At 40.1% G+C, this 24746-nt stretch overlaps 1 protein-coding gene across 3 annotated transcripts in view; it reads right to left on the reverse strand.

Annotated features, from left to right (window-relative positions):
• LOC124804854 (discoidin domain-containing receptor 2-like) overlaps positions 1 to 24746 on the reverse strand; it is a 923862-nt gene that overhangs the window by 112074 nt on the left and 787042 nt on the right. For 2 of the 3 annotated variants that reach the window (XM_047240882.1, XM_047265604.1), the window contains one exon: positions 9721 to 9901. In XM_047240882.1, the coding sequence (XP_047096838.1) occupies positions 9721 to 9901 (181 nt within the window). The remainder of the gene's footprint in view (positions 1 to 9720; positions 9902 to 24746) is intronic. The other variant, XM_047240630.1, reaches the window with a different exon arrangement.

Raw genomic sequence — 24746 nt, forward strand, 5'->3', positions numbered from 1 at the left:
CTCTTTCCTTATCTTTTCTATTAAGCAGTATTGGCTCTTCAGAGAACAAAGAATGCCTTCTTCTTACTCAGATCAAGCTAATTTTCTATCTTATACATGACAATATTAATAGAGGAAGGATTTCATTACTATATATTACCCTTCCCTTAATGTCACAAACTATTACTTTCCTAACTATATGGCAAAGCAATTAACAGTCTCAATATCATCAGAAGTGGAACTGGATGATGATTGTAGAGAGAAGAGAGAGGCTAAATATTACAAAAGAATTTCTGGAAGATGAATCCAATATTTTAGGAGATCAATGTACGTGGAAGAAAAAGGAGAGAGAAACATTGTAAGTTGTTACTTTCATTAACAATGTCTTTCAAAAGCAAAATAATCAGTAGTAAACTTCTTTTCCAGTTTTCAGTATGTATTCCTTGAAACTGGCTCCCCAGCTAATTCCACAAGAAATAAATAAATATAGTAGACTGGTCAACGAATATCCATGTTTCTAGTCTTAAATGGTAGGTGGCAGCAGCACTTGTTTTGTTATTGTCTGCAACTCGCGGCAAATTAGTGTGATTCCAACTTTCATTTGGTTATCAGTTACGGAAGTGTTTTTTTTTGTTAAGTAGTTTTTGTTATCGCTTCGTTTGTCTAGATTAAGATTTAAAACAGAGAGATGTCAATTTCTCCATATAAGTACGAAATAAATATTGTATTTAACCATGGGGTAACGTTGGCCCAGGTTTTTAGGTTACTTTGGCCCAAAAGATGTTAGGCTTACAGGTTGTTTATTCTGTTATACACCAGTAATTATTTTAAAGATTCATTACTCTTTTGAACAGAATTCTTCCCAATGAGGCTGAAAAATCTTTTTCTTCTTATTTTACAGACAATGCCACGAATACACAAGTAGAAACTTGGTTGTAGATCATACACTAATTACTCACTGGAGAAGTTGGAAGAATGTTTAGAAGTAATTCATGCACATCAAATGACTCAACGTGAAGCAGAACAAAGGTTTGGGATACCCAGGTCAACCATATAAAACAAGCTTGCTGGCAAGCAATCAAAAGTGTAGGTCGATCTCGACTGTTTACAGATGAGGAAGAACTTTCCTTTCAACAACATAAAGTTGTGCGATTCTGGATTTCCAATTGGTGAACTGGACTTTCGTATGGCTGTCAAAAGTTATTTAGATAAAAAGGGTGACAATACTCCTGTGTTCAAGAATAGTTTGCCTGGTTATCAGTGGACAAAATACTTTTTGAAACGCCACAAAGAACTCTCTGTTAGAATAAGCTCAAACATCAAAAAGCTCAGAGTGAAGCAGTGAAAGATGTTCCACTGTCCAGAATCTGGAATTATGACGAAATGAACCTCTGTGTTGACCCAGGAAGTAAGAAGGTAATTTGCAAACGAGGTGCAAAATATGTAGAAAACATTTGTAACTTTAGTAAGAGCTCAACTTCTACAACGTTCTGTGTCAATGCTGAGGGCATGTACTTGCCCACCTTATGTAGTGTATAAAGCTGAGCACATTTGGTCCACATAGACAGAAAATGTACCTTAGCACACTCGATATAACAGAACCAAAAGTGGCTGGTTTGAAGGAGTGACATTTGAAGAATGGTTTTTATCTCACTTTCTCCCTGCAGTGAAGCATGAAGAACAATCAGTTGTACTCATTGATGATAATCTATTGTCCCATATTAACCAACAATTGCTTCATGTGTATGACGAAAATGCCATTAGGTTTGTGTGTTTACCACCTAACACCATTCATCTCACACAACCATGGGATGTTGCTGTTTTTGCTCTGATGAAGAAACTATGGAGGGGGATCTTGGGAAGTGGAAAGAGTCCAAGTCCAGCTCCAAGTTTACTACAGTGGCTAAAGGCATGTTTCCTGTGCTCCTGTATGAGCTAATGGGTGGCTTAAAACTTAACATATCCAAAATTCTTATATCCGTCTTTGAAAAGTGTGGGATTTTTCCATTAAATAGGGAAAAGCTTACAGAATGCTTGTCAATGAATAAAAATCAAGTTGACATGGTAGGAGAGGCATTCCTAGTACAGTTAGAGAGAAAAAAAAGTGAATATTTAACTTCTTCAACTGATGCTAAGAAAAGAAGAAGGAAGCTAGATATGCCTGCTGGGAAAAGCATACCGGTTAACGATCTGAAACTGCTTGCTGCCGAGATACCTGCCTCTTCTCCATTTTCCCAGAAAAATAAGGAAAGATAGAAGAGAATCAGACTGTCAAGTTGCTCAGGTGATGATGATGATGCTGATGATGTATCACTGGAAGAATCAAGTGAAAAAAGTGAAACATTTTCAAATGGCTCTGAGCACTATGGGACTTAAATTCTAAGGTCATCAGTCCCCTAGAACTTAGAACTACTTAAACCTAACTAACCTAAGGACATCACACACATCCATGCCCGAGGCAGGATTCGAACCTGCAACCGTAGCGGTCACGCAGTTCCAGACTGTAGCGCCTAGAACCGCACGGCCACCCCAGCCGGCTGAAACATTTTCAGTGCCTGAGGAGTGTTCATCAAACTGTAATGACGATTATGTTGAAAATGACTTTGTAACTGTTTCAATGGGGAGAAGATCCAGGACAAATAAGACAGAGTAACGAGATGGGCTGTGTTGTTGAATGCATGGAGAAGAGACTTAAGTGTTGGAGGGGCCTGAAGGACCATATTCGATGTTATATTCTTGGAAAGACGTGTTATTCAAAATAAAAGAACCCAAAAATGTATCTAAAAGGAACCAATTTTCAGTTCCTGAATTGGACAACTTTATTTAGTAATATTTAAACTGTTCTGAGTTTTTGCAATAAATAATAAAATAAAAATAAACTAATTGGTATTTCCTTTTTCATTATCTCTCTTTAAATGTTAGTTATCTAACACAATTTTGGTATTTCAATGACTTGCTAAAGTTTAGTAACATTCTATAATTATTATGATCCTTTTTGGTTGGTTGTACACTGGCTCATTGCATTTTTTTGGTTTTTGTAGACAAATTTGAACATTCAGGACAAAAGTTACCCCAAGTAAAGGTAACATTGACATAGGCTTTTTTTTTTTTTTTTTTTTTTTTTTTTTTTTTTTTTTTTTTTTTTTAAATATTACGGTCATAAACAGTTTCTAAAATTTGCTAACACTAGACTGATTTTGTCACACATGGAATATAGACGCTTTAAAAAATATTGTATTACAGTTTACCAATACTCTGTCAGCTACCAAGAGCTTAGCATGTCAAATATTGTGGAAAAGTGGGCAAATGTCACCCCTGCTGACGGTACGCTTTTGGCTAGTTAGACTGACACTTGACAAGTTTCAACTTGCCTGCGCCTGGAGCCATGCATTTGCTGGTATTTTTCGGCAGTCTACTATTGATCAGTGCACTGGCGCGTGTCAAAAGTCTCAGACTGTCGTCAATTCGTGCTTGTGTTGAAAGTTTTAGCGTTTTTCTTGTTCGTACTGCGTGGTTCCAGGCCATTTCCATCTATTGGAACTCCTTGGAAATACAGCACGTACAGTGTTGCTCTAAGCGCGACGTAGCCCTGTCGAAACCGACAATTAGAGTGCGGTGCCATGGGCCAAACCAGCGTTGCCAACCCCAGAAGATAAAATTATGGCATTTTGTATTTAAAAGTATCGTTTTTTATCTAAAATTACCGTTTTTATCTAAAATTATCGTATATTGATAATCTTAAAAAACAAAAACAATAATGCTGATAATATGACGTACACAATATTTGTTTTCAATCGCGAATGGCAAAAGTCTTCTCATCTTTTAAAATTTTTAGCCATAAAACCTCCTAATTACGAACCAGAACGTCTCTAATCGCGATGCTAAGTACTAAAAATACGTTCAGAACCAGATAAACTCGGAAGCGTCCAAAGCATCACAGATTTTATGCAAGGAAAATTCGCTAACCCCGATCGAAAAGTGGCACCGTGTACGTAATATAATTAAAAAATAATAATATAATTAAACTCACCCTAATAAGCATCGTTGTCGAACTCCACATCGGCAAAATCGGTGTCACTATCCCGATAATATTCCTTCTTCTTAGCATAAATGTTCGACGTGTTCATTGATGCAATCATTGCACTGGTTGGTTCGAACTGTACACAATTCTTCACACGCTGGGAAGTGAGCATTACTGCGCTGACTGTACGCGAATGTAACTTATTTCTCAATGGTGTCTTCACTAGATTCATTTTTGAAAAGACCCGCTCACAATCAGCACTAGAATGTGGTAAAACTAATATATCTAGCACAAAGATTCCTATTTGGAGGAACTCTTGGTTACCATGAAGGTCCCTAGCGTTCTTTATGAACACCCAAAATTCGTCCACCTCTTTAGACCGTAGATTTTCGGGAAATTCTGTATGTGGCAATGTTCTCCACTGATCATCAATCATTTGCATAAGCCTTTTGTCTTTTGGAGAAATCCTCTGAACCGACTTTGTAAGTGGAACAAGCGTTGACGGCCGTGCAGCACTTTTTGACAATGCTATTTCTGGTGTTAACCAACTCAATATTTTTAGAACAGAATTATTGAAACCATTCCGCTTTTTTATCTCGCAACAAGATACTATAAGAAACTGTTGCACTCTGTAGAAATCAGTCACTTTAGATTTTTGTGAGATGTTTTCAGATCGGCTCATGAAATTCATCACACCTACACCTAAATACATTTGCGTATAAGGCACAATTTGGGCTCGGTTTGCTGGATCTATGTCTGTCAAATCAGTTTTATTGATATAATCAGGAGACATATAGCAGAAAAGGATTTCTTTGTACGTTTTGCACATTCTTTAACAACCTTCATCAGTTATAGTATCAGATGCCAAATTTGATTTGATTGCAGATGACATGAACATTGCAACAAATAGTGAATGAAATATAGTTCTAGGAAGTTTGGTTTAAGAAATTATCAAGGCTATTAAAAATTGTTCCTAGCTACTTCTTTCTCATCAGACTTTGAAAATCGGCACTATATGCAGTTCAAACATTCACGGTATTCCCCTCCACCCAGTATTGTCTATAATGTGATGACACACACATATAAGAGGTTGACAGCATTAAATTCTTTGAATTAACACTTGGTAATAAAATCAGATGGGATGAGTGTATCACAGTATCACTGAAGTGTTAACAAATCTTTATTTGCAAAGTGGATGTTGTCAAACAAGCATGCTTTGCTTACTTTCATTCCATAATGTCATATGGGATCAATTTCTGGGGTAAGTCATGAAGCCAAGAAAAAGTTTTCCAAGTCCAGAAGGACTTAATACACATTATTTGTGGTGTGAACGTATGAATGTCTTACAGATAGTTCAAGGAACTGAGAAAACTAACTACTGCTTCCCCAATATATCTATTCATTAATTAAATTTGCCATATATAATAAAGCTCTTTTTCAAACCACCAACGTAGTTCACAGAATCAATACTAGAAATAAGAATCTTCACAAAGATATACAGTCACTTACTTCGGTACAGAAAGGTGTTCGTTATTCAGAAACAAACATTTCAAATGACTTGTCCAGCAGCCATAAGTAATTTAACTACCAGTGACGCTCAGTTTAGGAAAAGCGTAGGGGATTTACTGGTGGCCAACTACCCCTACACCACTGACGAATTTCTAAATGGAACCAACTATATGTACATATTTTTAGTAATATCGAAGAATGTAAGTGCTATGTAAAATCTGACTTCTGTACAATCTTCAGGATGTAATGTGATCAGTGTTAATAACTGTTGTAAATAACAGCAGAAGAATTAACATAAGCACTTCAGTGCGTTGTAAATTCCATGTTTTATGACAAGTTTTGTTATTCCCCCTTAAACTAAAATATCTTTAAGGTTCTTTGATTTATTGCACATCCACAAGGATCACTTCACTTCATATCTGTAGGAGGGACTTTCTTCTTTTTGTGTAAATGTATATGTGTATTCTTGTTTTATGGAATGTTCTATTCCTTGCTGATGGAGTTGTTATGAGAAGCTGTCAGCTACTCAGAGCAGAAGAGCTTTTTATTAAAAACTTAAAGGAGAAACCATTGAAATCAGTAGCTCTGTAACATACTTACTTTTGGAGACAAATAGATAATACCTTTATTTTGTGGTGAAGTGAAGTTGCAACACTGTATTTGCTTTTTAACATCAAAACCCTTTCCACCCTCAATAGTTGTTTCGCTAGGGAAGCAGAGAAAAACTGAATGTCTTTCTAGAATGTACCAGTTCATAAACATAAAGATGACTTTTTCAGTTGTCAGTTGTACTACAAAGCAACAAAAGCAATCTGTAGCATATTTTTTTGAGCTTCCATCACCCATCACAACGCACCAGATTTGCTGTGTATTTTGACATGCACACTGTGCAATTTGATGTGCAAATTTCAATTTGAGTGAATCTCTTGTTTCATGGAGGCAGTTTCTCTTTCAAAATTGGTAAAGATTTCAAAATGCACTGAATCAAAGGTGTCTTCAATAGTTTGGTTTGATTATTGATATAGCTGAGTTCCATAAAAGACAATATTGACATATGAAGGCTAAAAGTGTATGAGATTCCTTGTTAATGTGACAAATCAAACATCAGCCAGAGCTGTTAAATGGTTAAATGCAGATGCAATGAACACTGATGTCAAACAAAACTAGGTTCACTAAAAAAATGCTGTTATAGATTACCTTTTTAAATGTGGTAGGAAATATAAAGGCACCAAAGATCCTCAATCTACAGAGTCTTTGCCATTAAAGAATCAGTCAAAATGCATATAGCAAACAAATAAATCACCAAATGTGCAGATTCTTTGAAGAGTGGGCAACAGTTCTGAATTTGCCAGGTCTTCAACCACCAAATAAGAATGAATTCATTGTAAACGTACTGAAGAGAGCTTATATATACGACTGGCAGGAAAGGTGCTAGTAAATGGTCTGGGCACATGTTTCTGAATTAATAGCTTTGAGGCTAGCTTCTTGCACCACACTAGCAAAGGGTTGGTTGTTTGTTTCTCTTGCATGGGAATGTACTTGCAAATCACTTTAATGTGGCTCTGTGTAACTCATCTTTCATGTGGAGGTGAATGGATTGATTGCCTTATTTCAATTGGTATTTGCTGTGTTCCATCCTGGAATTTGCTATACCAATGCGTTGCAAATTAATTCATTCAGCTGATAGGTTGAGAAAAATTTGCAGATTCCAAAATGTACTAGTTTTTTTACAACAATGCTAACAAGCAAATATCTGCTACTGATTTAACTGTGTACAACACCCAGTTATCAATAAGGAATATTTCCTCTGACTGCACTGGAAATTGTAAATACTAGAGTGTATTTGGAACATAACGTGGGATTATCAGAAGCATAAGCACGAATTCAGTAAAGATGTTGTTTATTAATTAATGATTTATCCAGACAGCGTTTTGATGAACTTCAAAGAAGAGTTTATGGAGGCTGAATATTCAGAGGAAGGTGAAATCATGAACAGAGGAGGAAAAGAAGATGCAGTAAAATTACAAAAAAGTGGACATGCTGACTATGAAATGTTTAAAAACTATCTTCACAATAAAGTACTGTATGAGAATCATCATGTTAAAACATGGCTGTCTTATTTCAGTCAACATTGCTCTTGAACAGCTAAGATCAACAGGTGAAAAAGCAATTGAACAAGAACTCTGCACACACTTGGCCATATTATGTGAGCAAAGAAATTAGTGGGAGTAGGATGACTTCAAACTGGTATAAAATGTTTCTGTCCATTGCCACTCTGTGCTACTAAACAAACAGCACACCATAGCAATCTGAATGCAGTGTTGATTTCAATGTGTTGTCTGTCCTACGAGAAAGAGGCAGGACTTCTTTCCCCTACACATTTCCTCACCCTGCACCAGCTGATAAACCAGGAGGCAATTTGTATGCTTATGCTGGTGGCATGCCACAATAGAGGGCAAAGTTTTATTGAGCACATACACGGTCCAGTCACATTAATGTGACCACCTCCCGTATTCAACATTTATGTGCAATAACCACTTACCAATGGCAGGTGGCAGCTCCAGTAGTGAAGGGTATATAAAGCATGTCAGTAGCACACAGAAAAACGTGGAGTCGTCCTAATGCAGAAACTGAGTGATTTATCTGACGTCCAAAAGGGCATGATAATTGGCTTTCGGGTAAAGGATGGAAGCATTTCTGAAATGGCTAAGTCTGTCAACTATTCACATGCCTCTATGGTTAAAATATACAATGCAGGGCAAAATGCTGCTATCCAAATCCGATGCTGAAGCAATTGTGGTGCACCGTGGCCTATAGTTGACAGAGGTGAATGATGACTGTGGAGAGGTGTATGGGCAAGTAGACATGCAACTGTTGAGCAACTAATCACCCAGTTAAACCAAGGTGCCACCAACAGTGTCTCCTCAACGGCCATTTAGTGAAAGTTGCATATGGGCCTCCACAGCAGGTGCCTGGTTTACCCATTCATGCCGACTGCTGTTCTTTGTCGATGAAGGCCACAATTTGCATGTTAATACTGCAACTGAAAGTCCATTGAGTGGCGACAGAAGTTCTTTCCAGATAAGTTACGTTTCATGCTCCACTGGACAGATGGCTTTTGGCTGGTGTGAAACATCTGAAAGCAAACAACTTGCTATCAGGAGGGAGTGCTATGGTCTGGGGAATATTTTTGAGCATTCTCTGGGTGGTGTCGCCATTCTGAAAGGCACAATGGATCAATACATGTTGCATATATCCTTGGGGACTGTGTACATCCCTACATGCAGTTTGTTTTTCCTCGACACGATGAACTCTACCAACTGGACAATACAATGTGTTACACAGCTCACAGTGTACATGTGGAGTACAAAGAGTACCACAATGGCTTTACCGTACTCACCTCGCCACTAATCCCCCAATTTAAAACCCAGTCGAGGATCTATGGGACAACCTCGATCATGCTGTTTGCTCCATGGATCCCTAACCAAGAAACCTAGCACAACTAGCAACAGCATTGGAGTCAGCATGGCTCCACATCCTTGCCAGTACCTTCCAGAATCTCACTGACACTCTTCCAGAAGGTCTCACAGGTCCACGCTGCAAAAGGTGGTTATTTAAGCTATTGACACATGGCCGTATTAATGTGATTGGACAGTGTAGCTTTATTTACTAAAGTATTTTTATCTGACAATAAAAGCATTCGGAGATCAGTTTTAAAAGAAGAGACATGATTACTGTAACTAATTAATCTTTAGAAGCAATTATTCCTTCCAGAAGTGCATTAATTATCAGCATGAAAATGAAAATTTGCGCGAATTGTAACATACAGCGAATTGTAACCTATAGAATTCAGATGTGGGTGCGGCAGATCTAAAGGGCACTTTTTTTTTTTTTTTTTTTTAACACTGCACTAGCTCTAACAATGAAATACACACGAGTAGGAAAGAAACGAAATTCACAGCTTTAACAACAAATTTTAATTTCTGGTTGAGAAATCGCAAGAAGACAAATTTTTACATTTTCGGCCATGGCATAATAGACTTTGGTTATACACTTTTAACGTTGCAAAAATGTTGCTCCACATATTTCACATCTTAGAAGAAAGAAGCAATGATTGTTACACATTGTCACTGGCAACAAGGGAGGCAATTGTATCGATAGTGGGGCAGAATGAGTCTGTTAGTTCACAGTAGTGTGCCGTAACGACTGACCTGAGTACCGGCGTAGTGCTGCGCCAGTAGAGTACAGGTTCTTGGCTGGCCGCTCCCCATGGAAGGCTGGCAGGCTGGCGTCTTCTGCCTTGCTGAGGAGCAGCGGTGGTTCCGGATCATCCAGCGAGACCTGCCCGTACACGCGCCCGTTAGCGCTCACGTTCACCCGCATCTGCAGTTCCTAACGGGGGAGGGGTAGGAGGGAGGGAAGGACAAGGTGCACAAACCAAAACAAAATCAATGAGTGTCCTGGAGAGACTGGGTGGCAGGGGGAGAAACGGTAGAGAAACACTGCCACCCAAGTGCGTGCAACCAAAACATAAAGTGAAGCAATTAAATCGAGGCAGCTACACATGCAATCGGAAATAAATAACTGTGAAGATCATACAGGCTAGGAACTAAAATAAGTTAAAATTTTTTGCATGCTAGGAATATGGAAGAATCATGTATATTAAGGAGAGCCCAATTAAATTAAAGTGTTCGAATCACTGTATACTAATAACTATTCTCATTATAATTGGTCATTTATTTCAATGACCGCCAAGGGCGCCCATAACCCACCTCCTCCCCCCTCCCCCTCCCCCAACCCCCGCAGCTCTCAGGGAAAGGGAAAGGAAAAGGGTATAGTACAATCACGTGATTTTTTTCCAAGAAAATTATTTAAATGTCAGCATTACACAGGATTTTAACAGGGTCGGAACTGGAAATTTTGTATGTTACTTACAAGTAGCCGTTCGTCTTCCTGTTGTTGTTGGGTGGGTTGAGATGGGTTGCGTTGTTTTGGGGAGGAGACCAGACACTTGAGGTCATCGGTCTTACCGGATTGGGGAAGGAAGGGGAAGGATATCGGCCATGCCCTTTCAAAGGAACAATCCCCGCATTTGCCTGGAGCGATTTAGGGAAAACACGGAAAACCTAAATCAGGATGGCCGGACGCGGGGTTGAACCGTCGTCCTCCCGAATGCGAATCCAGTGTGCTAACCACTGCGTCGTCTTCCTGAATATTAAAAATAGTTCATACGGCTTGCTCTCTTCCCCCCCCCCCCCTCCCCTCCTCCCTTACAGACTATCGTATGGGCGCCCTTGATCACACTTACAATACGGTATAAATGGCCATGACGGTTTATGACATCAGAGGGCTGTGTTCAGATCTCAATTTGTTGATTACATTGCAAAATGTCACGTCCATCACATGGAATGGTTGCGTTGACATATCTCGAAAATAATATGTGTGCCTCTGTAACTATTCTTGCCACTACACTTCTGTAGTAGCGTTGGTTGAGGTTTGCATTAACACTCAGAGTTTTAATTCATTAGTTATAGAATGTTTGTCATCGAAGAGAGAATGGAAAAAAGTGTACAAACATTGTTAATCAGTCTTTTTGTAGATCAACTTTCACTCACTGAAGTACAGATCACTACAATAATAATGTGAAATACCTGCGCTGCGTTCTGCCCCTGACGGACCATTGCAGTGCCCACTGACTGTCGTGCCATGCAGGGTGTGATTTACGCGCAGGTCAGGTAGAACTGAGGCCAAGGCGCCGACAGGTAGAACGGGAGGAACGATGCCGAGAGATCTCGACCGGTGCTTCTCTTTTCGGTATACTTCGCCACTATTATCCATTTCATAATGACTGACCTCTGGTTTTTTGTGCTCATATTCTGGTTACATCGCATGATGAACATCGATGTGTTTTACCTCACCGGAACTGTGAAAATGTCTACTGTTATTTTGGTGCATGAGTATTACATTTTAGCAGCAAAGGAGGTGACATAAGTGGTAATATTTAAGAAAAAAACGTTCTTTTTCAACCATTTATTGGTGGATTTCAACTTTGAGGAGCCACAGAAGCCAGACCATAATTAGGAGAAAAACTTCCTTCGTACAGGTTAAAGATACAACCTTTTTCTATTTTCAGACGAATTTTCGCTGTTTTCTGACTAGTCGTTTCATCATCATGATATCAAACCCAAGAAACTGCGACTGAGCTTACCGTTGTAGCTATTGCAACGGAGAAGACACGGATGTAAAGTTTGAATTTTTGTTGGTCAAAATATATGTCAGCACTAACGAATACTCCCTGTATTTGTCAGTTACGAGCTTGTAAATCTGTAATCCATGGAGGCTGGGTACACCGTAGTTGTCATACAAGTGCACTGTTGTAATGCACAATGTGTTTTCTTACTAGCATGAATGGCGACTTTGCACAAGCATTCCAACACAGCATTGCCGTGTTCAGCAGTTGTTGCGTGTAGAGGGCAATAAAATGAGAAATTGTGAATGAACACTGGATCAAGAGCGCCCTTATGACAGTTTGCTGGGTGGGGATGCGGGAGAGGGGGGAAGAGGAGGGGGGGGGGGGGGACCAAACCTGGAGGTAAGAAGTACCTCGAGGTGGCCCGAATGAATTTTTCAGGTAACAATGATAAATGAGGTAAAACCTATTTTAATCTCTTTGCTGCTGTCTGTGGTCACGATCCTGCTACTGCAGTCGTCTACTTCGATCAACGACTGCTATGTCAAGAAAGTGGGCTCTTCATGTATATCTGTCTTGAAGTTTGTGCACATGATTTACTGATTTCCACCAGGTACTTTGGTGAACACTTTCCGAGTGAAGCCACACAACTGTAAAGTATCATTTATCCTAAAAGTCTCGCAGTGTTGTCCTTGGGTTAAAAATGGTTCAAATGGCTCTGAGCACTATGGGATTTAACATCTGAGGTCATCAGTCCCCTAGAACTGAGAACTACTTAAACCTAACTAACCTAAGGACATCACACACATCTATGCCCGAGGCAGGATTCGAACCTGCGACCGTAGCGGTCGCGCGGTCCAGACTGAAGCGCCTAGAACCGCTCGGCCACACCGGCCGGCTGTCCTTAGGTTAGTTAGGTTTACGTAGTTCTAAGTCTAGGGGACTGATGACGTCATATGTTAAGTCCCATAGTGCTTAGAGCCATTTGAACCTAAAAGTCTTGTTCAGCTTTGCGACCGTGCTCTTGACAAAGGCCCAAGTTAAATGGCATTAAATTCGCGGTGCGCCAAAGGCAACCACAGAAGTTTAATTCGCTATTCCACTGAGAGCAGTGCACTTGCCAAAAGGTGTTCCTCTGGTCTGAAGTGCGTTCGCATGTATTCCAGTAGGTCTGCTTTAGCAAATTCCTCATATGACATGACATTAGATAGAAGCTCTATGCTATTACTTTCCAACCATTTAATAACAGAATTCTTCCTCCATCTCACTGAAGGATTTCATGATACTGGATTTATCATGGTGTAGCATGGAGCCTGATCTATAACAATTGCAGATCTATTTGGCAGTTGTTTGAAAACGCTCCTAAACCATTTTTCATTGTGTTTGGCATTCGACTCAAAAGTGATAACTTGCACTTCCTTTTTACCAAGTATAAAACAAGCCAGCTCTTTGTACGAACCCATCTACGTTCTCGATGTGACACATTATATTCCTTTTTTTTGGACCAAGGTGGTATTTGAATTCCTCCTTCGCAGCCATTCCGCGCATGAACATTTCCATATACACTTTCTGACGCATAAGGCACTTATTGTTTGTGCCATCCAAATGGTGGCAATGATTTGCACCACACTAACTCTCATCAGTGTAATAAATAATCCCTCTGGAGTTTCTCAAGCATCTTATTTCCAGGAAGAAATGGTCTCTTCTCCCTGCTACTTGGTTATTCTCCATCAGCACTGATTTCTTGTTGAACCTTTTGTAGCTGAAGCCCAATTTCCGAAAAGCACGCCAAAGGGTTGTTTCATTCGTATCAGGAAATACCGAAACACTTGCATGATTTTCTTCTGGAGCTGCATGGTTAATTTTGAAGTCATGGTCTTGAAACACAGCTTCATTTACATAAACGTTTGTCACCTTTCATAAAATATTTCCATACTACACTTGATTAGTTTCATACCAACTGGAACGTCGACACAACAATAAGGCTTCGTTACGGATGGAGGTCCGTCTGGCTCGTAAGCGAGCATGGAGCAAACGAAGGACGTCATTGCCACCCTGTGTTGTAGGGACGTGAAAGGGGAAATGTTTACTTATTTCTGCCTAGTGCTGACAACCCAGTGATTCGTGCGCTTCGTCCCGTTCAGCAGCTGTGATGTAAGTTTACGGCAGACGTTAAAAAGCATATCGTAGAGGTGTTCATGCACAAACACATTTGTTACGTCATTTATTTCTGAATTGATACACACAACATAAGACTTAGCCACGCTTCTTACGCACTATTGTTAGATCCTTGATGTTGGCAGCAATCATAAACAGAATACAGTCGACACAAAATGTTCCGACTCGTGCCGACGTTACACCGCGAGTCCTAGTGGACAGTCAAAGTTCTTTCCATAATCAAGCTATAGACGACAGGCCAACATTCAGCAAGCTTTAAAGCAAAAATGGAATAACTGAAATAATTAATCGAAAGGATAATCGATTATTAAAATTAAAGGATGTGAAAGAAACATGTCTACATCCATAATTGATTACCAGCAAAATTTAGTAGCCCATCCCTGTTGCCCGTAAATACACACACACACACACACACACACACACACACACACACACACACATACACACAAAGAGAACTGCATGTAATTTGAATACATGGAATGCAAGCCAGCAGCACTGTAGCTAGCACAGCGTTTATACGACATTGCAGTACCTGTGTTGTTCCGAAGTAAGATGCAGTATTCCTTCGGACATACATGTATGTATCCCGGTCCGGTAAAAATTTTTGTTTTTGTCGTTCCATTACACAGCTAATAGTTGTCCATACACGCAACTGCGAATACCTTTCATGCATCGTAGCATTCGGTTCACTGAGGGTGATTGTTTCTGTCGCTGGTTGCAAATGAGGTATAGCTGTATTTCTCTTCGATTCGTGCACAAGTTGTCATTGCTTTGGTTATCATTGCGCATGTTAGCAATTATTCTTTTCTGGAAAGTGGTCTATTCAACACGAAGAATCTGGGTGGTGCACAAAATAGGAAAGTAACTACTGAACAAAATAAGAATGTGCCTCTGAAGTTAAAATATTTGGCGAATATTTTTCGAAGCGTGAAAATGCAAATTTGAACAATTTCTTCCTCTCACAGTAATATTAGAATTCAAGGTAAAATTTCATCATCATTTAATGAATGAGTTTACTGTGGTGAAATACGTGGCAGTAGTGGTGATAATAGTTAGGAGAGGAAGAGACATAGTTAAAGATGAGAGCTTGTGAAGATAGCACAGATTTTCCAACTTTTGAAATGTGGACACTCGAGAACGACAAAGCTAAAAAAAATGTAAATGTCGTGTGACTAGGGCCTCCCGTCGGGTAGACCGTTCGCCGGGTGCAAGTCTTTCGATTCGACGCCAGTTCGGCGACTTGCGCGTCGATGGGAATGAAATGATGATGATGAGGACAACACAACACCCAGTTCCTAAGCGGAGAAAATCTCCGACCCAGCCGAGAATCGAACCCGGGCCTTGGGATTGACATGTTGTAGCGCTGAACACTTTTTTTTCCTTTTTTTGATCTCGTTTTGTTCTGTATTGTTCGTTGAATTTGTTCGGGGCGGACGTCCGATGACTCAGTTTTTTATTACAGACCCTCAGACCAAACACGCTGAAGCTACCGTTCCGGCTCCACTCAGTTACCGGGAGCGGACACGACAAATCTAATGACAGGAAAAACCAAGTGTGATATGAAAGTCGGCAGTAAACGAAACCTCAGGAGGAGGGCTCCGGAAGGTTTCCGGCCTAGACTGCTACTATTCGTAAATCCGGCCCCAGCCTCAGTCTGATGCTATATTGTAGGTGTGATAACACAACACCCTCCGTGCCGTTATCGGCTTTCCAGATCTTGGAGCCGATACTTCTCACTCAAGAAGCGCCTTTGTCTTGCCGTCCCTGGTAGGACCGGGAATTAAACGCAGGTCCTGTGCATGGCAGTCAGATGCGCTGGCCGCTCAGTTACGGAGGTGGACAATAATAGGAACGGATCTTCTAGTTGCTGAGAGCAGTGACATATTTTGCAGTTTTTAAGGTTGACTATTACAGTTGGAGTTGTATATACAGTAAATGGACATTACACTTCTCTTTCTTGTGCACTGATACTAGTTGAAGTGGGTATTGTAAACGGAGGAAACAAGCTGACATTGGCACGAAGCACCTCCCTCTATGTATAGTATAGTGGCCTTGCTGAGTGTATATGTATGTAGCTTCATGTCTCATTGTAACACTAACAATCCAAAAGCAGCTCAGCGAAACTAAACAGGGCAGTGAACATTAACTACTAGGGAGTTGCAACACACAGTATTATCTCAGGATGTATACGTGGACAAGGAAAAAAAATTCCCGGATTTTTCCGGGATTTCCAGGTTAAAAATTCACTTTCTCCCGGATGAAAATACACTTTTTCCGTGTTAAGTGACAGTATACTCTTCCTTGGCACTGTAAAACTCATCAGTCCTATGGTTTTATATGCGGGAGTAGAATTTCCCGGCACTTTAGAAAATGAAACTCAAAGGGGGAAAACACGTTTTGAAAGACATTTGATGTGCAGCAATATGTACGCTGCATATTTTCGTATTACGAAGGTATAAATTTAAATTCCTCCAAACACCGTATGTTACTTTCCGAAACATTGAAATCGATACTGCGATGCTCTTCTGTAAGACAGTCGTAGCTCCTGTCACGTGATCTCGCCAGCTGATGGCAGCATAGGACATATGATGTAGTGAGCCATCAGCAAGATCACTCTTAAGTAGCGCGAACACACAAATAAGAAAAGTTAATGGTTTAAATTAATATACACAGCATTCACGTATAATATTGGTCTCGAAGATTAATAAGCTGGAAGAGAAGCTAACCTTCCACATATAATGTTGATCTTTTTTGCGCGTGTTGCACTGTAAGATACATCACACAAATGTGCCAGTAAAACGACGTAAATGTCTGACCTTTTAGACTCTAAATTCTTCTAAATGGTCGTCCTCAAAGAGTTGATTTTTAAATGAGAGTAAAACGCTTTGTGATTTAAGAAATTCATCGTACAGTCTCGCACATGCTCATCTTGCGTAAAAGGAAATCTGCTTTGAATGTAACGCTTTTCAAACCACCATTCGCAATATTTTCCCGCGTCCTGTTAGAAATAGGTTCGTTTCAGCAGTTGCAAGAGAACGCCATAACTCACCGCGCTTGCGCAGCTACGATGACGCAGGAAGCCCATATGTTCGTACGTGTAAAAGATTAAAAGACCTTACGTACGGCATCAAAGAAACAATACATCAGATGATACTTCAAGAGCGAGCGTCGGAATTTCGTGAACCATACTAAAACGCATAATTCGGCTTAAAATGCACATTCGTATGTAAATTTTCTTGGAGTACCAGTACTGTATTATCTCATGTTTGGTTCTTTATTATGGCATAATGCCATACGTGCACTTGAAATGCAGCGAACAGTGAAACTAGCCAGTAGTGTGAAATTAAACACTTCGTTTCAAATAAATTGACTGCCTCGGCAGAAAGATTAACTTTAAGCCAAATCTCTTTACCAAACCAGCAAAAATAACTTCATTGTTCAGTCAGAAAGGTGGAAATAAAATCTAATAACGTATTTTAGCCTTTATGCGAACGTATTTTAATTCATTTGATAGCTCCTGGCCACAAAAATTCGTTTTATTATCATTTAACGTGAGAGCAATAAACGATGAGGAAACGACAAAATCACTGAACGGCAACACAGGTCACGTGGACTCTCCCCACAACAACTAAGACTGCTCTGTGTATCAGCCCCAGATTTACTATATTTCCGAAGGGAGGCAACATTAAGCAGTGGCGCCCAGCCACACTTCTGTAACAAGAAGCGGGAAAAGGTACTACTCATGCGAACTCAACTGCGCATGCTCAAGAGCGGCCCCCCCCCCCCCACCCCCGCAACAGCTCAAACGAATCTAATTTAAACAGTTGTCACCTCATGCTCATCGGAGGCAATTTGTTGTTAGGAAACATTGCATAGTCTTCCTAAAGCCTTTGACACACTTTGCTGTTGGCAGACACTTGTATGAGCACTGTTTTGTTGCTGTATACGGTGCATTTCCTTTGCAACTTATGTTTTATTTTCGTTTTCTTTTTTCTCTCGTTCATGCTTTGTTTCTGCAGTATTATTCTGAGGTAGAGTGATACAGTAATATCCTTTGTTAGAGTATTGGTTCTCACCAGTCAAAATCACAAAAATTGAACTGAAAGCTAAAACAATGAAAAATTCCCGGAATTCTAAACAATTCCCGGGTTTTTCCCGGTTTTCTCCCGGATGAAAAAATTCCCGGGTTTTTCCCGCATCTCCCGGTTGTCCCGGGTCGTGTACACCCTGTATCTATTACTTAACAATGGCAATTCTATCTCTTTAGTGCAAGAGGGCACGTGGATAATGCCTCATTACAAGACAAATGATCGTTTACTTGATACCAGTCAGGCTATAAAAACGTCAATGAGTCAGTTGGTGGCAGTTCATTTACATAAGTGATTCAGTGAAGTTCCAAAACATGGAAAATACTGCCAAATATATGACAGCAAATAAACTATCTTTTTATGTAAGTAGCACATACAAACAACACGCGCATAAAAACAAGCATTCAGGCAGACCTGAGTTTCTCCTGGTGTATACAACTTTCAAATAACTTCCGATATTTCGGCGGGAGAACACCCCGCCATTTTCAAGGCGGTCGCTGAAAGTGTTACCTGGCTGAATTCCCGGATATTATTTGAAAGCATTCAGTCATCTTACATGTAGACTTGTGTGAAGTTGTAACAACAAGGTAGTTTACAATCTGGCTGCAAAAGCACAAACATGGCCGCATATGAAAGGCAGTTGCCTACAACCACTAATGTAGCGAAAACTTTCACTAGGATTTTCTTTGAACAATGGTCTCAATATAAAACTTATTTGCTCATCGCAGCCACAGCCTCTCCGCCACTGTTCAATGTTCATGATAAATTACCCAGTTATAAAAAAAGACCAAATATGCCTTTGCGTGATCTCTTTCAAAACCGATACGCAAAGTCAATCAAAGCAAGCTATCGAATTAAAATATTCGATTAATAGCAAACGATGAAAATATGGCAGCAAATAAATGGCATCTGCATACATCAGTCCGAAAAACGATCGGTGTCTATTGATACGTGCGGTATATGCGTCGAAAGTAGAGAAAATACGGACACTAAAAATTGCCTAATATGAACAATTATATGCACTAACGATGACTATTGCGTACACCAAACAAATGCTACATTGAATGAAGATTTAAAATACAGTACATCAATAATGTTCGTGAATATCTGTCATAAAAATTGACATGGTCGGCGGAAAAAAATGTTAAACCGTGTGTGGTATGTTGAGATACTGCTTGTCCTATGTTTGGTTTAAATTCAAAAGCAAGAACATAAATACCGTCTACATCTTATCAGCATACAGTTCATTCGAAAAAATAACAGATTACAAGATCAAATTAATGCTTACTAAGCTGTGCATTAGGACTTCTGCCGATCCCTTTCAATTAGACTGTCCATACCTTCAGTTCTCTGGTCAAGGCATTCTAGTCAACAATTCTGTATTTATTGCATTATCATAGGAGAGTGACCATAGCCCAATGCTACAACTGGTATTATTATTGGAAAAATTTGTGCAATTCACTGCAGAGGGCCTGGTATTTGTAAACTAAAATATGTGGTTAATAGTTGTGTAGTTTCTTCTGATTTTACACTTGATTTTATAACGTTTTATTCCGATAGATGTGTAATACAGAAATATTGTGTGCTTTGGTACCAAATTAACACACATTTCGAAGTTCGGTGGTTCTGAGTCCTAGTAGACTGTATGGCTACGATTTGACATCAGAGACAAGGCAGTTGAATTCATTTAATTTATGAACTCATAGCAAAAGATCTCAATTTATAGGCCCTTTTCAGATTTTGGGCTTTCTTTGACTTGCCTTTATGGTGGTAAGCAAGATTCTCTATTGTTATTTGATGTTTACTTGTACTCATGTACTGCGTACCACTTCAATATTTTATGATTGGTCATAATTGATTTTTCGTATCTGTATATGTAGTCATCCTTTGGCTTTGTTACGGCAGCTTGTCTTTTTTTGATGACCTTCTGTGGGGTCTAGTAATTACATGGTGAAATTTCTTTTCTTTATATGCAAGAAATGGTTTGTAGAAATTTAAAAAAAAATCAACATTGAACAGATTTATACAAATGCAGAATGCCATGTTTTCAGGTACTCACAAATATTGTTTGTTTTTTGGAAAGAAGAACATACTGGTATGTCTTGTTTTCTTTTCTCTTCATATGAAGATTGCAATCGAAGTAGCATCTTAGTTTGTCGTTGATTAACAGTCTTCAGTTCGGAGATGTAACATTCATAACATCTGATTCAATGGTCATATACAGAAATGAAGATAATTATTGTTTATCCGTCATATGACGGGATACAAAAAATGGTTCAAATGGCTCTGAGCACTATGGGACTTAACATCTATGGTCATCAGTCCCCTATAACTTAGAACTACTTAAACCTAACTAACCTAAGGACGTCACACAACACCCAGTCATCACGAGGCAGAGAAAACCCCTGAACCCCCCGGGAATCGAACCCGGGAACCCTGGCGCGGGAAGCGAGTGACGGGATACAAGCTAAACTGAAATCGGCAGTGGGGTCTTCAAAGGGAAACATGGCAGCATTCGTCCAATATATATTTTAGGAAAATCACCCAAAAACTAATCTTTATGTCCACGCAGGAATTTGAAACAAGCTCATCCAAAATGTGAGTCAATGGCTTAACGATTGTGCCAACCCGCTCAGTGGGATTAAGAGGCGAACCGCTATATTGGCAGTAGAACAAAATAGTTCATATAATCGGCGATAATGTTGTTCGAGAACCATCTCGGCGTTTGTCCTAAGGGATACAGAGAAATAACGGGAAACCTCTTCCAGAAAGAGGAGTGCTTTGTAATGTACCACTAAAAGTTCGACACATTGATTGTAATTTATTTGCTGACAAGAGTGCAGCCCTACAGTTGCCTATGGACTTGACCTCTGTCTTAGTTGATAACTGGTCGAGTATAACAAGGGTTAAAGAAATTTGTGATTTGACTGAACTATTTTCTAAAATATTAAGGCATAGATTTTAATTGGTAGAGAAGTGGTTGGCAATCGAATATAAATTTAAATGTTAGGAAGTCTTTTTCTGAAGGTATTTCTCTATAGAGTAGCCTTTTACGGAAGTTAAATGTGGAACATAAACTGTTAAGACGAATACAGAAGCTACTGGAGTATGCTACAAGAAAATTCTGAAAATTAGATTGTCAGTTCGGATAACTAATGAAGAGGTACTGAAATGTACTCGGAAGAAATGAAATTTATGGGTCAAACTGAAATCGGCAATGGGGGTCTTCAAATGGAAACATCCCAGCATTCGTTTTAGGAAAACCACCCAAAAACTATTAATCGAGGGAAATGTAGGGGACAAGATTTGTTGAGGTAGAGCAAGGCTTGTCTACAGCAGACAGGTTCAAATGGACGAAGTTGCAATAATTATGCAGACATGAAGAGGGTTGCATAGGATAGGCTAGCATCGAGAGATGCATCAAATCAATCTTCGAACTAACGAACACATCATCATCTTGTTATGAACACTCTAGGCAACGACAATTACAAAGCCTGCCGAAGTGGCCGTGCGGTTAAAGGCGCTGCAATCTGAAACCGCAAGACCGCTACGGTCGCAGGTTCGAATCCTGCCTCGGGCATGGATGTTTGTGATGTCCTTAGGTTAGTTAGGTTTAACTAGTTCTAAGTGCTAGGGGACTAATGACCTCAGCAGTAGAGTCCCATTGTGCTCAGAGCCATTTGAACCATTTTTTTGACCATTACAATAACAAAAACAGCATCCTTTAGATGCCCCAACTACAATTAGAATTCTCCTCTTCCCGAACTGGAGTCCACTGTATTAACTACTGCGCTCCCCCACCCTGCTTCAGCATGACAGCTTAAGGAAGAAAGAGTGTTAAATTGTATTAACGCTCTGTTTCCTTTTGCTTTTGTATCACTTCGACAGTGACGTTGTCGTTGATGTAGCGTTTACTGGATTGTTAAGATACGGCCGTGAGTTCAAAGCACGCCTATTTTCCTAGAAAAAGAAGACGCAGAGTATCACAATCTGGCTATTGTAATTGCTGTGGCAAGATTTGTCTTGTAAGCTCCGTCAACACATCTGATGCCGTGGATGGTCCAGCGTGGGTCCTTACGTTGACGCCTGCTGACAGCGGCATGGTCGCTGAATTATACAGGCAGGCTGTATGGTCGATTGACGGTGAATCCGAAAATCAGCAACGGCTAACCTACTTTCACAGGTGAGCGAGCCAATCTGTTAACACGGTAGCCATGGAAACCGCGCTCAGCAATCCCCGCCAAAGAGAACTGAACTGAGTATATCTATCATTAAGTGAGATACGTTAATTTATCAATGATACTGTTGGTTGAGCTCCATGGGTGTGGATTAAATTATATGAAGAAATATAGCCACAAGACATTTTGTATAGCTTTTTTGATCCCGAGATGGATTTCGGATTGTATTATTTCGTAGTCAAAGGGCGAATGCTGTGCTGCATCAGTGAAGCTAAGCATATGTGTAGTATTCATATCAAAGCAAGAGGAGGAGCAACAACTTACAGAATAATAGGAAGCTGCAGACTTCGAGATGCAGTCGACAGAAACGTTTTATTGGTTGGTTGGTTGATTTTTTGGGGGAAGGGGACCAAACAGCGACGTCATCGGTCCCATGGGATTAGGAAAGGACGTGGAAGGAAGTCCGTCAAGCCCTTTCAAAGGATGCATCGAGGCATTTGCCTGACGCGATTTAGGGAAATCACGGAAAACACAAATCAGGATGGCCGGACGCGGGTCTGAACCGTCGTCCTCCCGAATGCGAGTCTGTGTGCTAACCACTGCGCCACCTCACTCGGTTCGTTTTATTGATGAACATATAAATATATTAAGATAATTGAAGATGGGTGAAAACGCGAAATGCACCTTGCTTACAAAGTGTCTGGTTGCAGTATTGCTTTAAATAACTGACAAACTATTGTTTAATGAATAAAATTAACAAACTGCCTCATTGCTGTGATAGTTTTTTTTAATTTTTTCATATTGTCAGATGCAGGGGAGAAAGGGGCGGATTGGGCTACCAGGGCAGAACGGTCTCGGTGGTCTAATTTTTTCTAGGTGCGCTCAGATTGACAAATGTGTACCACCAACGTCTCTTACGGTTTAGTAAGGTTGCAAGGCGCACTGGTTTCATAGTCTGTCTACAAAAGTGAGCGAATTCGCTATTACAATTTACCATACTGTTACAAATGAGGTAAGTTTGTCATAGTTCTTTTCTTCACGATGAACGTTTATTCACTAAACCAGCATGTTCTTAGCCATCTTTGTGTACAATGCAGTTGGGAAAAAATTTTTACGATGGTTATTAAATATTTTTTCAATAAATGTGCGTTCGGGGAGAAATAGACTCCTGGTATAGTCCGTTTCAACGTGGTCGCTTTTTATTCTTCATCTGACGTACTCTACGGCATGTTCTATCTTTCTCGTTTGCAGATGGTATGTCATTATGTACGGAAAACAGAGTGACAAAACTGGTCCACCGGAAACATTTGGAAAATTTTGGAAATTTGTGGTAAGTTCATGTGGGACCAAACTGCTAAGGTCATCGGTCCCTACGCTTACACACTACTTAAACTAACTTACGCTAGCAGAAACAAACACACCCATGCCCGAGGGAGGACTCGAACCTCCGACGGGGGTAGCCGCGCGAACCGTGGCAAGGCGCCCTGGACCACACGGCTACGCCGCGCGGCCAGGAAACATTGAAGAAGCTGTTGAATCGGTAATCAGAAAAACGATGACCCACGAAAAATCGTCGAAACGAAGAGTTACATCAGGGCAAACAAGAGAGGCAAAACCGCTGTTGTCACATCTCCCTACTAGAATCGGTCAAAAGATCAAAAAATGGTTCAAATGGCTCTGAGCACTATGGGACTTAACATCTATGGTCATCAGTCCCCTAGAACTTAGAACTACTTAAACCTAACTAACCTAAGGACATCACACACATCCATGCCCGAGGCAGGAGTCGAACCTGCGACCGTAGCAGTCGCGCGGCTCCGGACTGAGCGCCTAGAACCGCTAGACCACCGCGGCCGGCGGTCAAAAGATCTCTGCACGCTGGAGAAGCTAAGCAGAATAGAGCTCGAGAAGGGAAGAGTGAAAGGAAACTGAAAAGGTCTTCAGTCAAAGAAGAGTGAGACAAAAGAAAAAGGAAGTGAGTTTATAGAAAATTAAACATCGAAGACGACAAAGATGCGGCATTTATGTGATGCAGGGAATTATATTCCACTTCAGCTGAGGGTTGTATTGCATGTCAGAAGTGGCCTCATAAATCGTGTTTTAGTGTAGATAGTGAGGACGATGAAGCCTAACTTATTTGTAAGACTGAAAGGTTTGTTAAAAGAAAAAGAAAAGAGAGAGAGAGAGAGAGAGAGAGAGAGAGCAATGTCCTTTCCCCCAGTCTGCAAATCCGAACGGACTTAACGACACTTTCTTAGTTTATTGATATAACAAAGGAAATAAATTATTTTACGTTACTTCATTTGCGAATTGTAGTACAAAAAGTGTGAATAAACGGTTCATAATTTTTCTAAAAAAATTTAGTCACTGAGTCCTCATAAAATTTGGTTCAAACTTTAGGCCAGCCGTTCCGCCCCGGCCTCCCCTAACAGAATGAGAAAAAGATAAATGCCACGAGTAATTCATCACTAGTTTTTTAACGCATTGATCGGTTTCGGCAAATAAGGTATCTACGTATGCCTGAACACGATTTTCAATACACTTTTTGCTAATAATGCGTCTGTCTGTGTTACGTAATCCGACTTCAGATGTTAAATACCAGC

Source organism: Schistocerca piceifrons, chromosome 1 (genome assembly GCF_021461385.2).
Source record: "Schistocerca piceifrons isolate TAMUIC-IGC-003096 chromosome 1, iqSchPice1.1, whole genome shotgun sequence".
Classification (NCBI taxonomy): Eukaryota; Metazoa; Arthropoda; class Insecta; order Orthoptera; family Acrididae; genus Schistocerca; species Schistocerca piceifrons.